Source organism: Lathyrus oleraceus, chromosome 2, assembly GCF_024323335.1.
Source record: "Lathyrus oleraceus cultivar Zhongwan6 chromosome 2, CAAS_Psat_ZW6_1.0, whole genome shotgun sequence".
Classification (NCBI taxonomy): domain Eukaryota; kingdom Viridiplantae; phylum Streptophyta; class Magnoliopsida; order Fabales; family Fabaceae; genus Lathyrus; species Lathyrus oleraceus.
In genome coordinates this window covers 383,790,109-383,810,521 of record NC_066580.1, presented here as the reverse complement: position 1 = coordinate 383,810,521, position 20,413 = coordinate 383,790,109, and the positions used below count along the sequence as shown (strand labels likewise).

The 20,413-nt window shown below is 33.7% G+C and overlaps 1 protein-coding gene across 1 annotated transcript; it reads left to right on the top strand.

Moving 5' to 3' along the window:
- The first annotated feature begins 8,170 nt into the window (after window positions 1-8,170).
- Window positions 8,171-9,308, top strand: LOC127119625 (uncharacterized). The gene is made up of 4 exons (XM_051049895.1): window positions 8,171-8,560; window positions 8,652-8,741; window positions 8,825-8,921; window positions 9,009-9,308. The coding sequence occupies exons 1-4, from the start codon at window positions 8,356-8,358 to the stop codon at window positions 9,145-9,147; spliced, it is 531 nt and encodes a 176-aa protein (XP_050905852.1). The 5' UTR covers window positions 8,171-8,355; the 3' UTR covers window positions 9,148-9,308.
- Window positions 9,309-20,413: the final 11,105 nt, after the last annotated feature.

Genomic DNA, 20,413 nt, shown 5'->3' with positions numbered 1-20,413 from the left:
CAAACATTGCCTGTTGCAGATAGCCATGAAACCCCGATTTCTGATCAAATGCAGATGCACACTCTGAGAGCTCTGACTCTTCCACTGACGAACTGCAGACCACCATGAGATACCTGGACCACCTTGAGACCCTTGAGGCTTGCATATTTGGAAAATGAAGTCCAATTCTCAAACTTGCTTTGTGTGGGCTCCTTCTGGTAAGGAGTGATCAATCAAAACCCTGATTTCCCAAGTCACTGATGCAGTATGCAATGAGTATGACCTAGTATGATGTTAATGCAATGTGAAACACAATCCCATGCTTCCAAAAAAATGAAGGGTAAATTTTGGGGTGTTACATCCAACAATAGCCTTCTTAACAATAATCTTCCTCATAATTATAATATTTAGATGCGCAGGTTTTTTTGTGCCATAACTAAGTGTCTTCAATTTTGTAAACTATACAAGATTGTGGTTGATTCCTATCAGAGGGAGGCCACATGTAGCAGTTGTTCGTAGATCTAGACCCCTTCATTATTTAAGTATAATTTCTATCTATGATAATGCATTCAACATGATTAAAATTGACACATAAATCTTGATTGCAGAGTTGACTAATGCTAATAAGATTAGCGTTAAGACCATCAACTAATAAGACATTATTCAAAAAAGGAAGATCGGGACAATCTAACTGTCATTTTCCAATAATTTCTCCTTTAGCACCATCACCAAAAGTAACATAGCAGTTGAAATAAGGTTTGAAATTTTTTAGATAATTTCTTTTACAAATCAAATTTGTATAGAAACCACTATCAAAGTACCAGTCTTCACGAGATAAAGCTCTAGGAGAAGTACATGTTATATGAACCAGAAGCTTAGGTTTGACACACCAAAATTGTTGAGGATGCAAATTAGACTTCACATTCCATTGATGAAATAATTGTTTGTGATGCAGTTGTTTATCATACAATTTATAGAAGTAAGGCCGAATATGACCACATTGACCATAATAATAACATACCCCTAGGTGGGTTTGATAAAAGTGTTAGTTTGTTGGTAATGATGTTTGGTAGGTTGACGTGACATTGATTAACATATTGGTTTTTGTTTATGAACAAAATGAAAAAACATAGTCTTTAGTTTGGATGACTCACCAGTATATCCAATTCCCTTCATGTCCTTTGTAGGTTTTCTCATACCTAAGATAACATTAATATTATTAGCTCCATAATTCAACATGCGAACGAATTTGGTCATTCCATTAAGTTAATAATTGAGATGTCTAACTTCTTTCTTCAATTCAGCATTAATGAGCATGATACGAGTTTTGTCTTATAGAAGGGATTTAATCATTTCCTTATGCCTTTCAACAATTTGGGATTACTCGGGCCACTTAAGATAAAGATTCTTATAGGCTTCAATAAGAACATCACCTGATAAATCATTATCATTGACATTCTCATTATCATCAGGGAAAGCATCATTACATGGTAACTCAGAATTGGAACTTTCTTTGACACAAGTAGTAAATGCCACAACACTGTTTCGTTTATATGACTCACTTTCTTCGTTTGACTCGTCATCAATGAAAGTGGGATTGTAATTTTTTCTTTGATTCCTTCTAAAATAGGTACATTCAACTCGAGTGTGTCCAAATCCTTCACATTTGCGACATTGGATCCATTTGTATTTGTTTTATCTTTCACCATATTTTCCTCAACATTGAAAGTAACCACTTTTTGAATTTTATTTTTTATTATCTTTGGCATTAGTTGAGACATTATTCCCATATCTTCTATCAAGTATTATCATCACCTTTCTGAAATTGTTAGGAAGCATGGAAATATAATCAATTAGATTTTCATCAATGTCATGAGTTAGTTGGTCTTCACAATCAATAATGTCTACTTTGAATGCAATGCCCTTACTTTTTTTTTCTTAGATTTGTCATTTATGGCCATCTCAAAAGTAAGAAATTAGCCATTTGATTTATCAACTTTCATCATTGAGACATCTTGAGCTTCGTCAATGGTTGTAACTTTCATGTCAAACCTCTTGGGCAAAGTTCTTAGAATTGTTCTCACCAATTTCTTCTATGACATATTTTCACCAAGAGAAAAGGTGTTGATAACAATGTCATGAAGGCTAACATTGAATTCAGTGATAGTTTCATCCTTAAGCATCTCCAGGTTTTCAAATTTTGTGTTAAGGATTTGAAGTCTTGGTATACGAACTTTGGAGGTACCCTCATGAGCAACTTCAAGAGTTTCCTAAGCATCTTTAGCACTAGAGCAAGTGTTGATGATCTTGAATTTTTTTGTTAACTCCATTGTAAATACCATTAAGAGTATGATATTTCCCAAGTGCAACTTCATCTTCAATATGCGTCCAATATTTCCAAGCTTCTCATATATAGAGTTATCTTCAATTATGACTGTTAGAGGGGGCCATCCAATGATGACCTCTTTCTAAGTCTTGATATCCATATAATTAAGAAAAACAACAATGTGTGCCTTCTAGTAATCATAATTAGTACCAACAAGAATTATAGGACAATTAGCAAATTCTCCTTCTTTGGATTTGTTCATCTTAAACATAATAGATACCCTGGAACACGCTCACTACTACAAATACTACATTTCATGATGAAGCTTTCAACTCAGTTATTGAAAAACCGATGTCAAATGACCCGAAACGCGCTAAATATTATTTTTTCTAAGAAACATTATCTTTCACCCCGGTTTTCTAGGAAAAATGTTGTTCAGTGTTTGAGCTTCGACTCCTAGCTCCTGCACTTTTATGTTTTATTTACAACTAAAAAGGCGACTTTATTTTTTATACATTTTACGCCGGATATTATCCCTTTGTTGTTGAAGAAAATTGAGATAAAAACTCTAAAAACAATTTTTATTCCTTCAAAATTATAATGTTTTATCTCATTCACTTTTTGCGCCCTAACGAACGAAAGGAACCCATTCTTTTCCAGCGAACGAAAGAGTTTCCCAATACTCATAACCACCACTCTTCTTCTCCAAGGAGGAAGTAAGATTGAATTCTTCTCCGTTGAGTCTCTCATCACAGAAGTAAGATTGAATTCTTCTCCGTTGAGTCTCTCATCACATTTCTGGTATGTACAAATTCTCCATTACTGTTGTTGTTGTTTCCGTTATCGATGTTGTAGACGTAGGTCGTCGTTGTTATTGTTGTGTTGTTATTGTTGTTGTTATTGTTGTGTTGTTATTGTTGTTGTTGTTGTTGTTTCATCGTTGATTTTGTTGCCATATGTGGTTGTTGTTGTTATTATGGTTTTTGAGACTTATAATGTTTACTATAATGTTGTTATGGTATTTGTTGTTATTCCGGTAGTTATTGTTGGTTGTGTACTATTTTTATTTTATTTTCAGAAGCTATATGTGATTATGGATCGTAGTTTAATGAAAGCCAATAGATTAAGTAAAAAGTATGAAAATTGAGTGATTCAATTTATTGATTTTGCAGGAAAAAAAACTTTTCTAAGGAGAAGGGGATTTTTGGTGTTCTTGTAAAATTTGTTGAAATATGCACAAACATCCTAGGGATAAAATATTCAATCATTTAGGTTGTGATGAAATTATTCAAAATTACACGAGATGGGCATGGAAAGGTGGAGTGATAAAAAAGACCTTTGTCACCTACAATTGAAGATGATGATGAATTTATGAATGATATTCTAGAAAACATGATTTGTGGTATTGGGGTAGATGCTTTCAAGAATGGTAATATGGTAGATACTTTGCAAAAAGATATGGAAGAGTCGTTGTATCTGGGATGTAAAAGTTTTACAAGATTGTCAGTTGTGTTAAGACTATTTAATTTTAAGGCAAGAGGTAGGTGGATGGATAAAAGTTTCACTGAGTTGCTTAAATTGTTGCAAGAAATGCTTCTAGAAGGTAACACGTCGTCGAACCGTAGTTATGAGGCCAAGAAGATATTGTGTCCAATGGGTTTGAATTATGTCAAAATACATGCATGTCATAATAATTGAATATTATATAGGAAAGAATATGAAAACTTGAAGGAGTGCCCGAGATGTGGGGAGTCACGGAACAAGAAGAAGATCAATGGTGTTGAAGATGATGATAATGTAACTAGAAATTGTGTTCCTTCCAAGGTGATGTGGTACCTATCGGTAATTAAAAGGTTCAAGAGATTGTTTGCTAATGCAAATGATGCAAAGAATACTAGATGGCATGCAGATGAAGTAGTGTATGATGGAAAAATTTGCCATGTAGCTAATTCATTGCAATGGACGAAAATTGATTCCTTGTTTCTAGATTTTGCACTAGAATCGAGGAACCTTAGGCTTAGACTTTCCACCGATGGAATGAACCCTTTTGGTAATTTGAGTACTAATCATACGTCATGGTCTGTACTTCTCATAATTTACAACCTATCTCCATGGTTGTGCATGAAACGCAAATATATGATGTTATCAATGATGATTTCGGGTCCAAAATAACCAGGAAAAAATGTTTATTTAACTCAATTAATTTAAGATTTAATACTTTTGTGCAAGGAAGGAGTTGGTCTTGATGATGCGTATACAAGTGATAACTTTAAGTTGCATGCCATGTTGTTTTGCATAATTCGTGACTTTCCTGCATACGGTAATTTGTCTGGGTACAACATCAAGGGACATAAAGCGTGTCCTATATGTGAATTTGATACATGCCACCACCAATTACAACATGGAAAAAGGGCTTTAGGCTTTTTATCTTGGGCATCAAAAAATTTTAAGACCTAATCATCCATACCGTAGATCGTAGAAGGCTTTTAATGGAGAGTAGGAGTTTGATTTTGCTTCAAAGCCCTTAACCAGGAAGGAAGTTTATAAAGGACAACAACACATTAAGGTTGTCTTTGGAAATAAACTAAAAGGTAAACAAAAAGGACCCGTGAAGAAAAATAGTTGGAAAAAGAGGTCGGTGTTTTTTGATCTTCCATATTGGTCTAGTCTTGATGTAAGATATTTTCTTGATGTGATGCATATAGAGAAAAATGTATGTGATAATTTGATATGAACATTCAATATTAAATGCAAGACAAAAGATACTAAGAAATCATGTGAAGATATGATGGTGATGGGTATACGATAAGAGTTTGCCCCAAAAGAAATAGGAAATACAACATATTTTCCCCCAGCTTGTCACACTATGTCTAAAAAAGAAAAAAATGTTTGTGATTGTTTGCAGGGTATCAAAGTTCCCCAAGGATGCTCATCAAATGTGAAGAAACTTGTGTCAGAGGACGATTAGTTGGCTTAAAATCTCATGATTGTCATCTCTTGATGCAATAACTTCTACTAGTGGCTATCTGTGACATTTTACCAAGGAATGTAAGAGTAACTATAACCAAATTATGCTTATTCTTCAATGATATATGTAGTAAAGTCATTGATCCTAAAAATTTAGACGAGTTAGAACACGAGGCTACAATTATCTTATGTCAATTAGAGATATTTTTCCTTCCATCATTCTTTGATATTATGGCTCACTTAATTGTCCATCTAGTAAGGGAGATTAGAACTTGTGGTCTAGTATATATTACGGTGGATGTATCCTGTAGAGCGTTATATGAAGATCTTCAAAGGGTATACAAAGAATCATGACCATCCGGAAGCTTCTATCGTTGAACAGTACATCATAGAAGAATCTATTGAGTTTTGTACAAAGTATTTGTCAGAAGCTAACTCTATAGGAATTTCCGAGTCTTAGCATGAGGGAAGATATGATGGTAGAGGTACTCAAGATTTAAATGTTAAAACTTTTATCCGAGAGAGTAGTTCTTCAAGAACATTTGCATATATTGAATAACCTGGCTAAAGTTCAACCTTACTTGACCGCTCTCAAAAGTCTTATAAAGGAAAAATACTCATGGATGAATGAAAAATGGTTGTTGATAGAGCATAACAAAACTTTCATAAGTTGTTTTAATGAAAGTGTTTCTAAAGAGAGTACTTGTGCATCGGAGATAATTAAATGGTGATAATGTATGTCTAAGTTTAATGTAATTACTTGGAGTGCATACGACATTCCTAGATATTCATTCTATACAAAATCAAAAGATGATCGTAGTACCATGCAAAATAGTGGGATCGTGGTTGAATTTGAATCCATTTACTTCTATAGTGCCAAAGATAACAATAATGTATTAGCATCTAGAGCGTACTTTGGGTTCATTGAGAAGATTATGGAGATTGATTATGTTTATTTTAAAGTGCATTTATTTAAGTGCAAGTGGATTGACAATAACACTGGTATAGAAATCGATGAATTAAGATTCACACGGGTTGATCTTTGAAAGACAACTTATAAGAATGAACCATTCATCATGGCAAAACAAGTTTTTTATGTCACTGGTCCTTCTAACACTAGATAGTCAATTGTACTTCAAGGAAACTATCTTCCTAATGAAAATCAAGATTTTAACTACGGGACCCCTTGTTTCGCAACACATGTACGTCAATCATCTAAAGAAAATGATTAAGATGATGTGCATGTTATTCATCGTGATCATAAAAGAGGAATATGGGAAAACTAGTAAGTAAATGTTTTATATCACTTAGGAATTTATAATTATTCATTTTACGCTTTTTTATTCCTTTGACTAAAGATTTAATGTTGTTGTTGATTATCCTAATTGGTTTAAATTGTTGTTCAAATTATAGGTGTTTAACGATCGGTGGCAAATCTTAGCATATAACTTTTGGACAACTAACAAGACTTTCCATTTTGGTAATTGTTTTTGTTGGTTAATCATTTGATTTAGTTTTGTTGCAAAATTATAAGGTTTTTTCAATTTTGAATTTGCATTTAGTGTAAACTATTGTTCTTCCGTGATATGGTTCTGTAATGAAGGTACAATATTTTTGTTTCAGAAATATGCAAAATATGGTTTTGTATTCTGTAACATGGTTCTGTAATTCAGGTACAATATTTTTGTTTCAGAAATATGCAAAATATGGTTTTGTATTCTGTAACATGGTTCTGTAATTCAGGTACAAACAAAAATATTAAAAAAAAACATTTCACCCCTCGGTTTATAAATAAAATCGACGTAATAATATAGGATTATTACCTCGATTTTTAAACAAAACAGAGATTTTATCTTGGGCGCGCCATCAAGCTTTTTAAATAATAAAAATGCAGATGTTGGGGTTTGAACCCATGATCAAATAACTTTACCCCTCAGTTTTTCATTAACTGAGGTGATAAGTGGCATCTTTTCATGTTGCCTAAGTAGCCGAAGTTACATCTCTTTCGCGTGCGACATTAAAAGCGTTATTTGTAATAGTGACCCAACCAGAAAAAGGATTCATACTCTGATGGCAATTGAAATTTTGTTCGATCAGCAACAAAATGTTTCACATAATGTTTGAAATAACATGTGAGACAAGATGATCTGAATTACTCAATGAACAATAAGACAAGAAATAAAAAGGAGACACAAATAATTGGTAATGCAGTTAGGTGCAATTGACATCAACATCTAGAGGGAAGCAACCCGCGCAAAAATAAATTCACTAATTACAAGTAGTCAACAATACATGTTGGTCTCATTTGTGAATTTCAACTTTGTCTCCTCCTGAATATGAGATCATCTCAAATTTACTCATACATTCTCCCAAGTGTTTGTAAGAATCAATTATTTGAGACGTGACACATATCACAATTACAAACCAAATAGTCTACCTCTCTTAGGTATGAAAGACTAACCAAAATAGAGTATTACACGAGAATTACAAAATACAAACTCAACAAAATCGAATGAATCACAGTTTTTTGTTGTAAAGGTGAGTCTTTAAATAAAAAGAAACATCTTTTTATATATAAAATACGATTCAACGAAAAAGCCCTATATAGTATAATTAAAAATCACCGAATTGAAAATTCAACGAATCAAATCTTTTTAATAAAACCAAATCCAATAATAAACTATTATTCATGCAAGATTTGTTTTAATTAAATCTTTTCCATGTTTTGATTAAGAAATCTTTTCCAAACAAATTTAAATTTTAAACTAATTTTATTTTAAGTACCCATATTCACCAAACTTATAACACTAAAAAAAGTCCACATTTTAAATGAAGATATAAAAACCACTTAAGCCATAAATATATCTTAAAACTCCTAACTTTTTTTTATCATTAACAAGAGAAAAAAGAAAAAGTCTTGGCAATATCACAAGTAGCACAAGGTAAAGATTAAAAGTGGAGCCATACTTCAAAAATAGAATAATATAAAAGAAGCAATATCAGCCTTATATTTCTGCTCCCCCTTATCTCCCTGCCGTTTCCTTCCAACTCTTCATCTCCTATAGACAGGAGACTCCACAATCATGGGTTCCTCTTCACTACCATCCTTCATTCAAATCTCAACCTTCTCTCAAAAACTCACCACCCCTCAAAACAGCTCTCACTTTTCTATAACAAAAAGAAACACACAATTCTCCTGCTCCTTATCTCCTTCTCCTTCCCACAACATTCTTCAAAAATCACTTCCTTTAGCTGCTTCAATCGCAATTCTTCTCTGGTCAACTCCTGGTACAATACCCTTTATTTATACCTCTTTCAATGTAGCATGCATTTCATTTCAAGTCACTTTATTGTTTACTGTTTTTTTTCTCTCTTGCAGCACATGCTGGATTCATGTCCGGAATCTCAGGACTAGAAGCTGTTCCTGGTCCTCAGCTTCCTAAGATCGATTTCCTCAGCAGAATAAACGGTTACATCTTTCAAACTCTTATAACACAATAAGATTTTATAAAGCTTAGTGTGATGATGATGAAACTAACATATTTTTCACAGAAGAAAACCAGAAGAGATATGCTGAAAATGATGCAAGAATCAAAGAGTCTCCCTTGGTGAAGAAACTGCTTGAGCAATCTAAGTTGAATAAAGAGAAGTAATTCTTTAACTATTATGATCATAATTGAATCTGTATGTTTTCTGTTATCAGCGAAATAGTATCATTTTGTGTTTTGTTTTACAGGAATAGTAAAGAAATAGAGAACAAGTACTGCTTACGTGGTGCAGAATGGGGAGTTGGTGATTGTTCAGCAGAAGGAATGTCTATAGAGGAGAGGGAGAAGTTCATAGCAATGTTGAAAGAGAAGGTTGGAGAAAAGTAATATGATGCAGCTAGATCATAGAAAAGATAAAATTTTAGGCCTTTTGAGTTTCAAAGTTTTGTTTTTGAATCCTATTTATTATACAATGGACTATTATTAATGTATGATTGTAACAGAAATACTTGCTATAAAATTTGTTACTACGAGTAGTTTAGATGATAGTAGTTTATTGTATATCATTGCCTTATTTTTCACTTTCACTATTTTGATTTTATACACTTTCAAGATTTTAAGTGTTCAAATATGATTGTGATGGTGAAGGCATTAACATTTGTTTAGTTTAGGGATGACTTTTACAAAATGGCATTGGATTTTTCACGTTTTGACAGAAGCACTTGACCTTAGTTTCTCCTCTAATATACTCTCTTTTGATCTCTAAAGATTAGTAAGAACAAAAGAATACAAATGAAAATCTTTGTATAGCACATGATTTGAGGTCATCCTGCCAACAATACTCCATTTGCCTCATGGATGTGACATTTCTAAAATCCCTAGAAAACATTTTGAAAAAATATATTAAGATTTACTCATTAATTTAAAAATAACATTTGTCATGAACATATATTAGTGAAATGATTAAATCAATAATATATAGCTCATTTTTTTATTATTATTTTAAAAAATATTGTATTTTATATTAAAAATAATTTAAAAATAAAAATATTAGTAACATAAATAATTACTAAAAAACAATACATTTTTTTCGTGTTTGGATTCATACATTATTTTAAATATATTTACTTCCATCTTTTTTAATTATACAAAAAATATAATAACACGTGGGTTCGCGCGAATTATGATCTGAAAACTCATGCATTCACACGGGTACTGATGTGTTACGTGTATTTGTTTTTAAAATATAATAAGAATAAAAAAATAGAAACACAAAATTATCTAATAGTTTATTATTTTAAAAGAAAGATATATTTTTATTTATATTTGGAACAAAAATATAGTTATGTATACAAATATTTGAATCAATTGTATATTTTCCCTTAATGTAAATATTAATTTTGACATTTTTTATAAAAATATTTACGCAATCATTTAGTTTTATCAACTAATAGCATAGAATTTGTAAATATTATTTTAATTGCATAAATAAATATTAGTAACATAAATAAATACATTTTATCTGTATTTGAATTCATACATTATTTTAAATATATTTACTTTTATTTTCTTTAATTTGACAAAAAATGTCATAACCCATGGGCTCACCAAATTCTGATCTGGATACTTGTATGTTTGTATGGGTACTGATGCGTTACGCATATTTGTTTCTAAAATGTAATAAGAATGAAAAAATAAAAATACAAAATTATTTAACCAACAAAATATATTTTTTAAAAGAGAAATATTTTTTTATTTATATTTGGAGTATAAATATATGTTTTCCATATATATAAATATTTAGATAAATCGTATATTTTCCGTATGTAAATATCAATTTTATTTTGATATTTTTTATAAAAATATTTATGTAATTATTTAGTTTTATAAATATCAACTGATAACATAGTATTTATAAATATTATTTTAAATATACAAATAAATATTAATAACATAAATAAATATATTATATCCGTATTTTGATTCAAACATTATTTAAATATATTTATCTTTATTTTATTTAATTATACAAAAATTATAATTACCCGTACGCACGGATTCTGGTATTTGACCTAGAATATTGATTAGTTATGCATATTTGATTTCAAATTGTAAGAATGAATAGAAAGAAAACAAAATTGTTTAAATATTAGTCAAATTATTACATAAATAATATATAGCTCAGCTATCTTAAATTAAAAATAATTTTAAAAAAAAAATATTAATAATAGGAATAATAAAAAATAACACATATTTTCGTGCTTAAACTCATACATTGTTTTAAGTATATTTACTTTTATTTTTTTTAATTATATAAAAGAAATATAAAAATATGATATAAAAATAACATAAGATATAAATATAAATATAATATAGATATAAAAATGTAAAAAAAGAAATATAAATATGTAATAAAAATAAAAATATAAAAATATAAAAATGGATTCTACATTATAATAATTGTACAAAAAATACATAAAAATATAAATATAAAAATGATATAGTAATAGTATTATTTATACGAATTAGATGTAATAAATATGAAATTATATATTTCTATAAATTCATCACCATCATCCGTCAATTCATCATCATCTGTCTGTATTACGTTATAGATTTTTAAAATAAAAGTCAAACTTCTTTTAATATCCGGCGTCTATGATTAACTGACGGTGTAAAATCATTTTACACTGTCAGTGTATTTCAATTAAACTCTTCTATAAATCAATATATTTAATTTTTATAATATAAATAATAATGAAATTTATATATCCAATATATTGAAGTAGATGTAAACTTAAATCAATGTTAAATTATATCAAATAAATTTTGACCATTATATAAGTAAAATATTGGAAGATTTTTTTAAATAATCATAATTTTTTTTAAAAATTCAAAAATAATCATAATTTAAAAAAAATTACAAAAATGGGCAGTTTTTAGCCCTAAAGACACATGGGCGCCATCCTAGATGGCGCCTACCCTTAATTGGAGGGCAAGTCGCCACTAGGAGTGGCGCCTACTCCTAAATAATTTTATTTTTTTTAATTTTTTTTAATATGTTTTTAATTATTTTTAAATCTTTTTTAACTTATTTTAAATTTATTAATTTATATTTATTATAAATTATATTAATTTATATTAATACATATATATAAATAATATTATTTACAAGATATATATATATATATATATATATATATATATATATATATATATATATATATATATATATATATATATATATATATATATATTAATTTAATTTATAACTAAATAATATTATTTATAAATTATTAAAATATATTAATTTATATACATGTAAATAAATAATATTATGTATATATTTTTAAAATACACAAGATATATATATAAATATATATTAAATTATAAATATTAATTTATATTAATAAACACAATATATTTATATTAAAATAATACACAAGACAAATATTATAAAGTTTAATTAAAATGCATTATTAATTTGGGATTTTTTACATATTATGCGGTCCCTAGTACGATCCGCACGGGGGAGGTCTAACTACTCGTCTAGACGGCTCACGTGGTGGTGGTGCTTCCCTATTCCCACCCCTAGTCCTAACGCGTCCCCTTGCCCTTTGCCGTTGTGGTTGGGTCGAAGTCCCTTCAATGTTGTAGGAAAGGCGGGTGCCCTCTGCGCCCTCAAAGCTTTGTCTCGGTGGGACAAACTGACTCTTGTTGGATGCGCCCTCGAAATGTGGCCTTTGGTAGTTAAGGGTGGAATCGGGTTGGCTAAAGAACAATGTATGTTGTGGTGTGTAGTAGTCTTGTTGGTAATCCTCTTGTATACCTGTGTCGGGGCTAAGTGGAGGACTGGAAGAGCCCGGGACATCGTCGTGATGGAAGTGTTAGGATTGGTGTTGGTGGGGGGATTGAGTTTGTGGTAGGTGTTGGGACTGTTGATGGTGGTGGGAATGTTGAGGTTGGTGTTGGTAATCTTCATGATATTGAGGTTGAGTTTGTGGTATGTAGTGTTGATTTGGTTGGGGGTGGACATGTGTTGTGGTGGTTGTTGTTGGTAATATGGTGGTGGTTGTTGTTGTTGGTAATACGGTGGTGGTGGTTGTTGTTGGTAATATGGTGGTGGTTGTTGTTGTTGGTAATATTGTGGTGGTTGTTATTGTTGGGAGTATTGTGGTGGTTGTTGTTGTTGGAGATATGGTTGTTGCATTCGGGGATCGTCCAAATAGAACGGGTCAGACACAATCATTTCTGGATTTGTATTTGCTCTATACCAATCCACATATTCCTTTGTCGACTTCATTGCGTTGGGCGCCACCGGAAATTGTAGAACATAGTGGGCACGCTCTTTCCACATTTTACGGAACTCCTTTATAAATGCCTTCCAATTTTGGACATACCACTGGTGGCTGACTTTTTTAAGATGCCAAGGTTCCAAAGACATTGGGGGGCCTGGGATTTCTTGATGCATTCCAAATTGCAGTTTGACACGGTTACTTTGGTGCATCTCCACAGTGGTGAACCGCATGATAGCCGTTTTTGCTGTCCAATCAGTTGCATCTTCGGGGTTGGGTTGATGTTCCAATCCCAAATATGGTCTCCAAATAAACTGCAAAGAAAAAAATAAATATGTTATTTATTGAGAATGCTTGATATTAATAAATTAGTTAGAAGATGAATGATTTAGTGGTAATACTGTTGGTGTAAGCCCTAGAGGCCAATACATTTTGGTACTTGTATCGAATAATAAAAGGCATTCTCTTTATTATGGTTGATTAATAAAGTCCCTGGAATAGATAGTCCGTTTAATGTATTAAGTGTGACTTAATCATGAGAACACATTAAACATAAGGACACTATTCCTAAAGTATCCGTAGTCGAGCTTTAGTGTGAAGTGGGATAACATTAAAGCATTAAGACTATTATGTTTGTAGACTGATGATCACATCTCATGGATCATGGATAAAGAGTTATCAAGTCTTAAACATAGGTATGAATATTAGGAGTAATATTTATACCGGATTGACCCGCTATGAGAATACTATATAGAAAGTTATGCAAGGTGTCATAAGTTATTCTCATGGTGATAATAGTGTATTCCACTCTTCGACCTGAAACCACTATGGATCCTAGATGTAGAGTCGAGTGCTTTATTGCTGATCCAACGTTGTCCGTAACTGGATAACCATAAAGACAGTTGATGGGTACTCCACAAAGCATGCTGAGGGACATGAGTGACCTAGATGGAATTTGCCCATCCTGCATAACAGGATAAATGTCTATGGGCCCAATATTGAACTGAACAAGGATGACACGGTCTATGCCTTGTGTTCAATATAGACATAAGGGCAAAAGGGTAATTATACACATAATTATTATCACAGAAGGAATTGTCAGATCACATGACATTTTCGTGTCTTGGGTAGCAGTGATGTGTTGCTAGATACCGCTCACTGTTTATTATGTTAAATACATGATTTAATATAATTGCCAACGCCGCGAAAACCTACAGGGTCACACACAAAGGACGGATTGATGAGAGATAGAGTAACTAAGGAATATCGTAAGGTACGGTACCCTTAAGTGAATTATAGAACATCGTAAGGTACGGTGTACTTGAGTAGAATACGAAATATGGTAAGGTACCATGGGCTTAAGTGATTTTGGGCATATTATAAGATATGGGCCAAAATACACTTAAGTGGGCTTTTTAGCTTGAAGCCCACACAAGTGGTTCTATAAATAGAACCCTTGTGCAGAAGCAAAAATGGCGGTTGCATTATTTTCGTTTTCTATCACTCTCTCTCTCTCTCACTCAAAGCCTTCATTCGTACCAGCTAGCACTGAGATTGAAGGAACCCGTTCGTGTGGACTGAGTAGAGACGTTGTCATCGTTCAACGTTCGTGATCGCTTCGTGGATCTGCATCAAAGGTTTTGATCGTCACAAGAGATCTGCACCAAAGGTTTCAGTCGTCACAAGAGGTAAATATTCTATCACTGATCATGACCATTCGTAAGGATCTCTAAAGGAGAAATTTTTTTAATTTCCGCTGCGCTTTGGGTCGCAATTCTCCTTCAGTGGTATCAGAGCCACTTACGAAACCATGACTCGGATAGGTGTTTAATTTCTGTATTAATATGATTAAAAGACAGAATGAATCAATTAATTAAACGGGTAATTAAATTTGGCATCATGAGTGTACGAGTTGGATGATTGATGTTGACTATGCTTCGGAATCCGACATTAGTATGGTGAAGCAGCGATACATCGATCGTCCATAGGTTACGCAATTGAGACCGATCAACTTATATATGATATAAGTAATCCTAATGCAAAGTACAGTATATTTGATATACTGTTTCTATTTCATTCATTCGAACACTAAATGATTGTTTTCCTTTGAGCGATCAATGGTCATTTGCTTCGGAATCCGACATTAGTATGGTGAAGCAATGACATGTTGATCAATCATACTGAATCAACAATCGAGGTGTGTTTGACGGTCTGAAATTGGCGCATTAGGGTTGGTGACGGCGCAAGGGTTGTGCCGTCAAGGAGTTGTCAATTTAGGGTTTTTGGAACACGTGTGTTGACTGTTTCAAAGTTTGTTAATTGGTCGCGTGAAGCTCGTGTGACGAGCATAACAAGCGTAACAAACTGGATGCGTAACGGTCGTAACAAGACGCGTGACGTTCGTAACAGACCCATAGATTGACCTGTGACGGTCGTAACAGACTCACAGAATTTTAGGCATTTCTGTTTTGACCTGTGACGGTCGTAACAACCCTGTGACGCTCGTCACACTCACATTGCCTGTGACGGTCGTCACACGCCTGTGACGGTCGTCACACGCCTGTGACGGTCGTCACACTCCCCCGGCTAACTCTGCGTAGTGTGATCGGTCGCCGAAATTTAATTTGGTTTTAATTAATTAAAGGAATTAAAATTAATAATAACAATGTGTTTATTATTATTGCCTTGTGGTGATCAGTTATGGCCTTAGTCTTTCTTTACTTTGTTTTGGTTTTTTTTTAAATACGACCTGCGTGTCGTGCCTCTCCTTTTGATCTCTTAATGTAACTTCTTTTCTCATCTCAAACCCTCGTATGTAAAACGAGTTTCTTCTGGAATGTAATACTGTGAAGAAAGAGAAGAAGACAATGTTATGAAGAAAGAGAAGAATTCAAGATCAAAGGAGGACAACCTTGAAGATCTTGCTTGGAGAAGCTTAGAGAAGAATTCAATACTAAAGGAGGACAACCTTGAAGATCTTGCTTGGAGAAGCTTAGATCGTTATTAGGTTAGCTTAGGTTCTCTCATTGGCTTGGGAGAACAATTGCGCTAGGGGCCATAACTGTTTCATTGTGTATGTATGTTAATGCATGTGAATGTATGTTGATGCATGTGAGAGACGATTTATATGATAAATAAGTCGGTGAGATCATAACAATTGCAATTCCCTCAAACTAAAATATTAAGTTTATGCTTTCCAAGTTTTAACACTCATCAAGACTAGTAATGGATAATGTAGGTTTCGCCTACGCGAGGTGCATGATCTATATATTAGTAAGGTGCGATGGAATAATTGTAATATCCAACTGTTAAAACAATGGGTCAAACTTAACTAAACAAATTATAATAATATTATATGTGTTTGCTTTCCAAGTTTTAGCACTCATCAAGACTGGTATCGGATATGTAGGTTTCGCCTACGCGAGGTGCATGTTTTGTATTAGTCAAGGTGCGATGGGATAATTGTAATATCCAAATGCTAAAACGATGAGTCAAACTTAATTATAATTTTATTATATATGTTTAGAAGCAAGAGTTGGGAATAATCCATATGATGGATTGGAATAAGGAGTTATTCACCCAATTGAAATTTTCGAGAGTTGTATGAGATACAATTGGAAGGAGTTCCTACCTAAATAACCTAGTTTTATGTAATCCGCCTACGCGGACTTAGAACGAAGTGAAATATGGATCTCGACCCACTAGAAAATCTTCCAACGGGATTTTCCGAATCAAATGATGAGGGTCATTTGTTTTGAGTAAAATAGTGGGAGCATATTTGATTAAAGGCCTAATTAAATATGTCAATGATACTTATATTTTCTTAATCCTTATGTAGATAACCATGACAGCAAACACCTCTAACAACATCTTGAGATCAATCCTTGATAAGGAAAAATTGTCTGAGACAAATTTTCTGGATTGACACCGAAACCTGAGGATTGTCCTCAAACATAATAGAAAGCTGTATGTCTTGGAGACACCTGTTCCTGAAGAGGAACCTCCTAGTTCTGCACCTAAGGCAGAAAGAGATGCTTATAAGAAGCATGGCGATGATGCCAATGAAACTGCTTGTCTCATGCTGGATGTCATGAACTCAGAGTTGCAAAAGAAACATGAGAGCATGACAGCGTTCGATATGATCGAACACATGAAGATGCTCTATCAAGAGCAAGCAAGGCATGAGAGGTTTGAAGTTTCAAAAGCCCTTTTTCAAGGAAAGTTAGCTGAGGGAGCCCCTATAAGTCCCCATGTGCTCAAGATGATTGGGTATATGGAAAAGCTTGAAAGGTTGGGTTTTCCCCTCGGAAAGGAACTTGCGACTGATTTGATCTTGCAATCGTTGCCAGATAGTTTCAGTCAATTTGTCCTAAATTTCAATATGATTGATATGGACAAATCTCTTCTTGAACTGCTCGCCATGTTAAGAACTACCGAGCAGAATCTGAAGTCAAAAGGGAAGTCCATTCTGATGATCGGAAATGGAAAGAGACAGAACAAAAGGCCCACCAAGCAGGGTGATAAAGGGAAAGGCAAGGAAGTTGCCAAACCCAGATCCAATGTTGCTGCTTTGAAGCCTAGTGGAGGCATGCACCTTCTTCCATTGCGGTAGGACCGGACACTGGAAGAGAAACTGCCCAAAGTACTTGGAAGATGACAAAATCTCCATTCACAGAAAAAGGTGAAAGAGCTGATGATCTTTTGGCCCTCATACATACTGATGTATGTGGACCACTGAACATTCCAGCCAGAGGAGGTTTTTCAGTACTTCATTTATCGATGATTTCAGTAGATACGGTTGTGTGTATTTAATGAAACACAAATCAAAGTCCTTTGAAAAGTTCAAGGAATTCAATAATGAAGTACAAAACCAACTAGGTAAGAATATTAAAACTCTTCGATCAGATCGAGGCGGTGAGTATTTAAGCCTAAAGTTTGATGACCATCTAAAAGAGTGTGGGATCCTATCCCAACTTACTCCTCCTGGAACACCCCAATGGAATGGTGTATCTGAGAGAAGAAATCGAACCCTGTTAGACATGGTCCGATCCATGATGAGTCACGCCGATCTTCCAAACTCCTTTTGGGGACATGCACTATTGACAGCAGCTTACACACTTAACCGTGTTCCATCCAAGAAGGTTGATAAGACACCACATGAGATATGGAGTGGTAAGAAACCACATATGTCTTACATGAAGATTTGGGGTTGTGAGGTTTATGTGAAACAACAAATTTCAACTAAGCTTGAGCCCAAATCTGACAAATGCTTATTTGTGGGGTATCCTAAAGAAACAAAAGGGTATTACTTCTACAATCCTTCTGAGGGCAAAGTGTTTGTCGCTCGAACTGGAGTTTTCCTAGAAAAGGATTTTATTTCCAAAGGAACCAGTGGGAGGAAAGTAGAGCTTGAAGAAATTCAAGAATCACAAAGCATAGATACACCTATGGAGGAATTAGAGCAGGAAACACAAGAAGTTGTGGAAGAGCAACCTGCTCAAGTAGAACAAAACCAGCGTAGGTCAAGCAGGATACGTCAACTACCTGAGAGATATGGATATCTCATAACTGATCAAGGTGATGTATTACTCATGGATCAAGATGAGCCTGTGACCTACCAAGAGGCCATAACTGGTCCCGAGTCTGAGAAGTGGCTAGAAGCCATGAAATCTGAAATGGATTCCATGTACACAAACCAAGGTTGGACCTTGGTAGAGCCTCCTGTAGGAGTTAACCCTATAGGATGCAAGTGGGTCTTTAAAAAGAAGACTGACATGGATGGTAAGGTACATACCTATAAGGCAAGACTGGTTGCAAAAGGATATAAACAAATTCATGGGATTGACTATGATGAAACCTTTTCACCAGTTGCAATGCTTAAATCTGTTCGGATTTTACTTGCTATCGCTGCATATCATGATTATGAAATATGGCAGATGGATGTCAAAACTGCTTTCCTTAATGGAAATCTTCTTGAGGACGTGTACATGACACAGCCTGAAGGATTTGACATACCAGAGGAAGCCCAAAAGATATGTAAGTTACAAAGATCAATCTATGGATTGAAGCAAGCTTCCAGAAGCTGGAATCTTCGTTTTGATGAAACAGTAAAACAATATGGATTCATCAAGAACGAAGATGAGCCTTGTGTCTACAAGAAGGTTAGTGGGAGCATGATCGTATTCCTGGTATTATATGTAGATGACATATTACTCATTGGAATCGATATCCCTACCCTACAACAAGCAAAGTCTTGGGTGGGGAAATGCTTTTCTATGAAGGACCTAGGTGAAGCAGCCTATACATTAGGAATTAGAATCTATAGAGATAGATCATAAAATGCTCGGCCTGAGTCAGAGTACATAGACAAGGTGCTGAGACGCTTTAATATGAATGATTCCAATGGTTATGTGTTTTGTTTAAATGGTGGCGCTGTGAGCTTGAAAAGTTCAAAGCAAGATACAGTTGTTGATTCTACTACTGAGGACGAGTATATTGATGCCTTAACTGCAACAAAGGAAGTTGTTTGGATCAATAAACTTGGCATAGTCCCTAGCATTGTGGATCCCATTGGTCTCTATTATAACAATGGTGCTATCGCACAAGCCAAGGAGCCTAGATCTCACCAACGATCCAAACACATACTTAGACGTTGTATGAAAATATGTAAAGTACCTACACTTGACAATTTAGTTGACCCACTGACAAAGCCTCTTGCGCAGCAGAAGCATGATGGCCATACTAGATCAATGGGCATACGGGGTATGCCTGATTGGCTCTAGTGCTAGTGGGAGATTGTTGGTGTAAGCCCTAGAGGCCAATACATTTTGGTACTTGTATCGAATAATAAAAGGCATTCTCTTTATTATGGTTGATTAATAAAGTCCCTGGAATAGATAGTCCGTTTAATGTATTAAGTGTGACTTAATCATGAGAACACATTAAACATAAGGACACTATTCCTAAAGTATCCGTAGTCGAGCTTTAGTGTGAAGTGGGATAACATTAAAGCATTAAGACTATTATGTTTGTAGACTGATGATCACATCTCATGGATCATGGATAAAGAGTTATCAAGTCTTAAACATAGGTATGAATATTAGGAGTAATATTTATACCGGATTGACCCGCTATGAGAATACTATATAGAAAGTTATGCAAGGTGTCATAAGTTATTCTCATGGTGATAATAGTGTATTCCACTCTTCGACCTGAAACCACTATGGATCCTAGATGTATAGTCAAGTGCTTTATTGCTGATCCAACGTTGTCCGTAACTGGATAACCATAAAGACAGTTGATGGGTACTCCACAAAGCATGCTGAGGGACATGAGTGACCTAGATGGAATTTGCCCAT

Coding starts and splice junctions, on each gene's coding strand:
- LOC127119625 (XM_051049895.1), top strand. CDS start 8,356: ATGGGTTCCTCTTCACTACCATCCTTCATTCAAATCTCAACCTTCTCT. Junction 8,561..8,651: donor TCTTCTCTGGTCAACTCCTG/GTACAATACCCT, acceptor TCTCTCTTGCAG/CACATGCTGGATTCATGTCC. Junction 8,922..9,008: donor TCTAAGTTGAATAAAGAGAA/GTAATTCTTTAA, acceptor TTTGTTTTACAG/GAATAGTAAAGAAATAGAGA.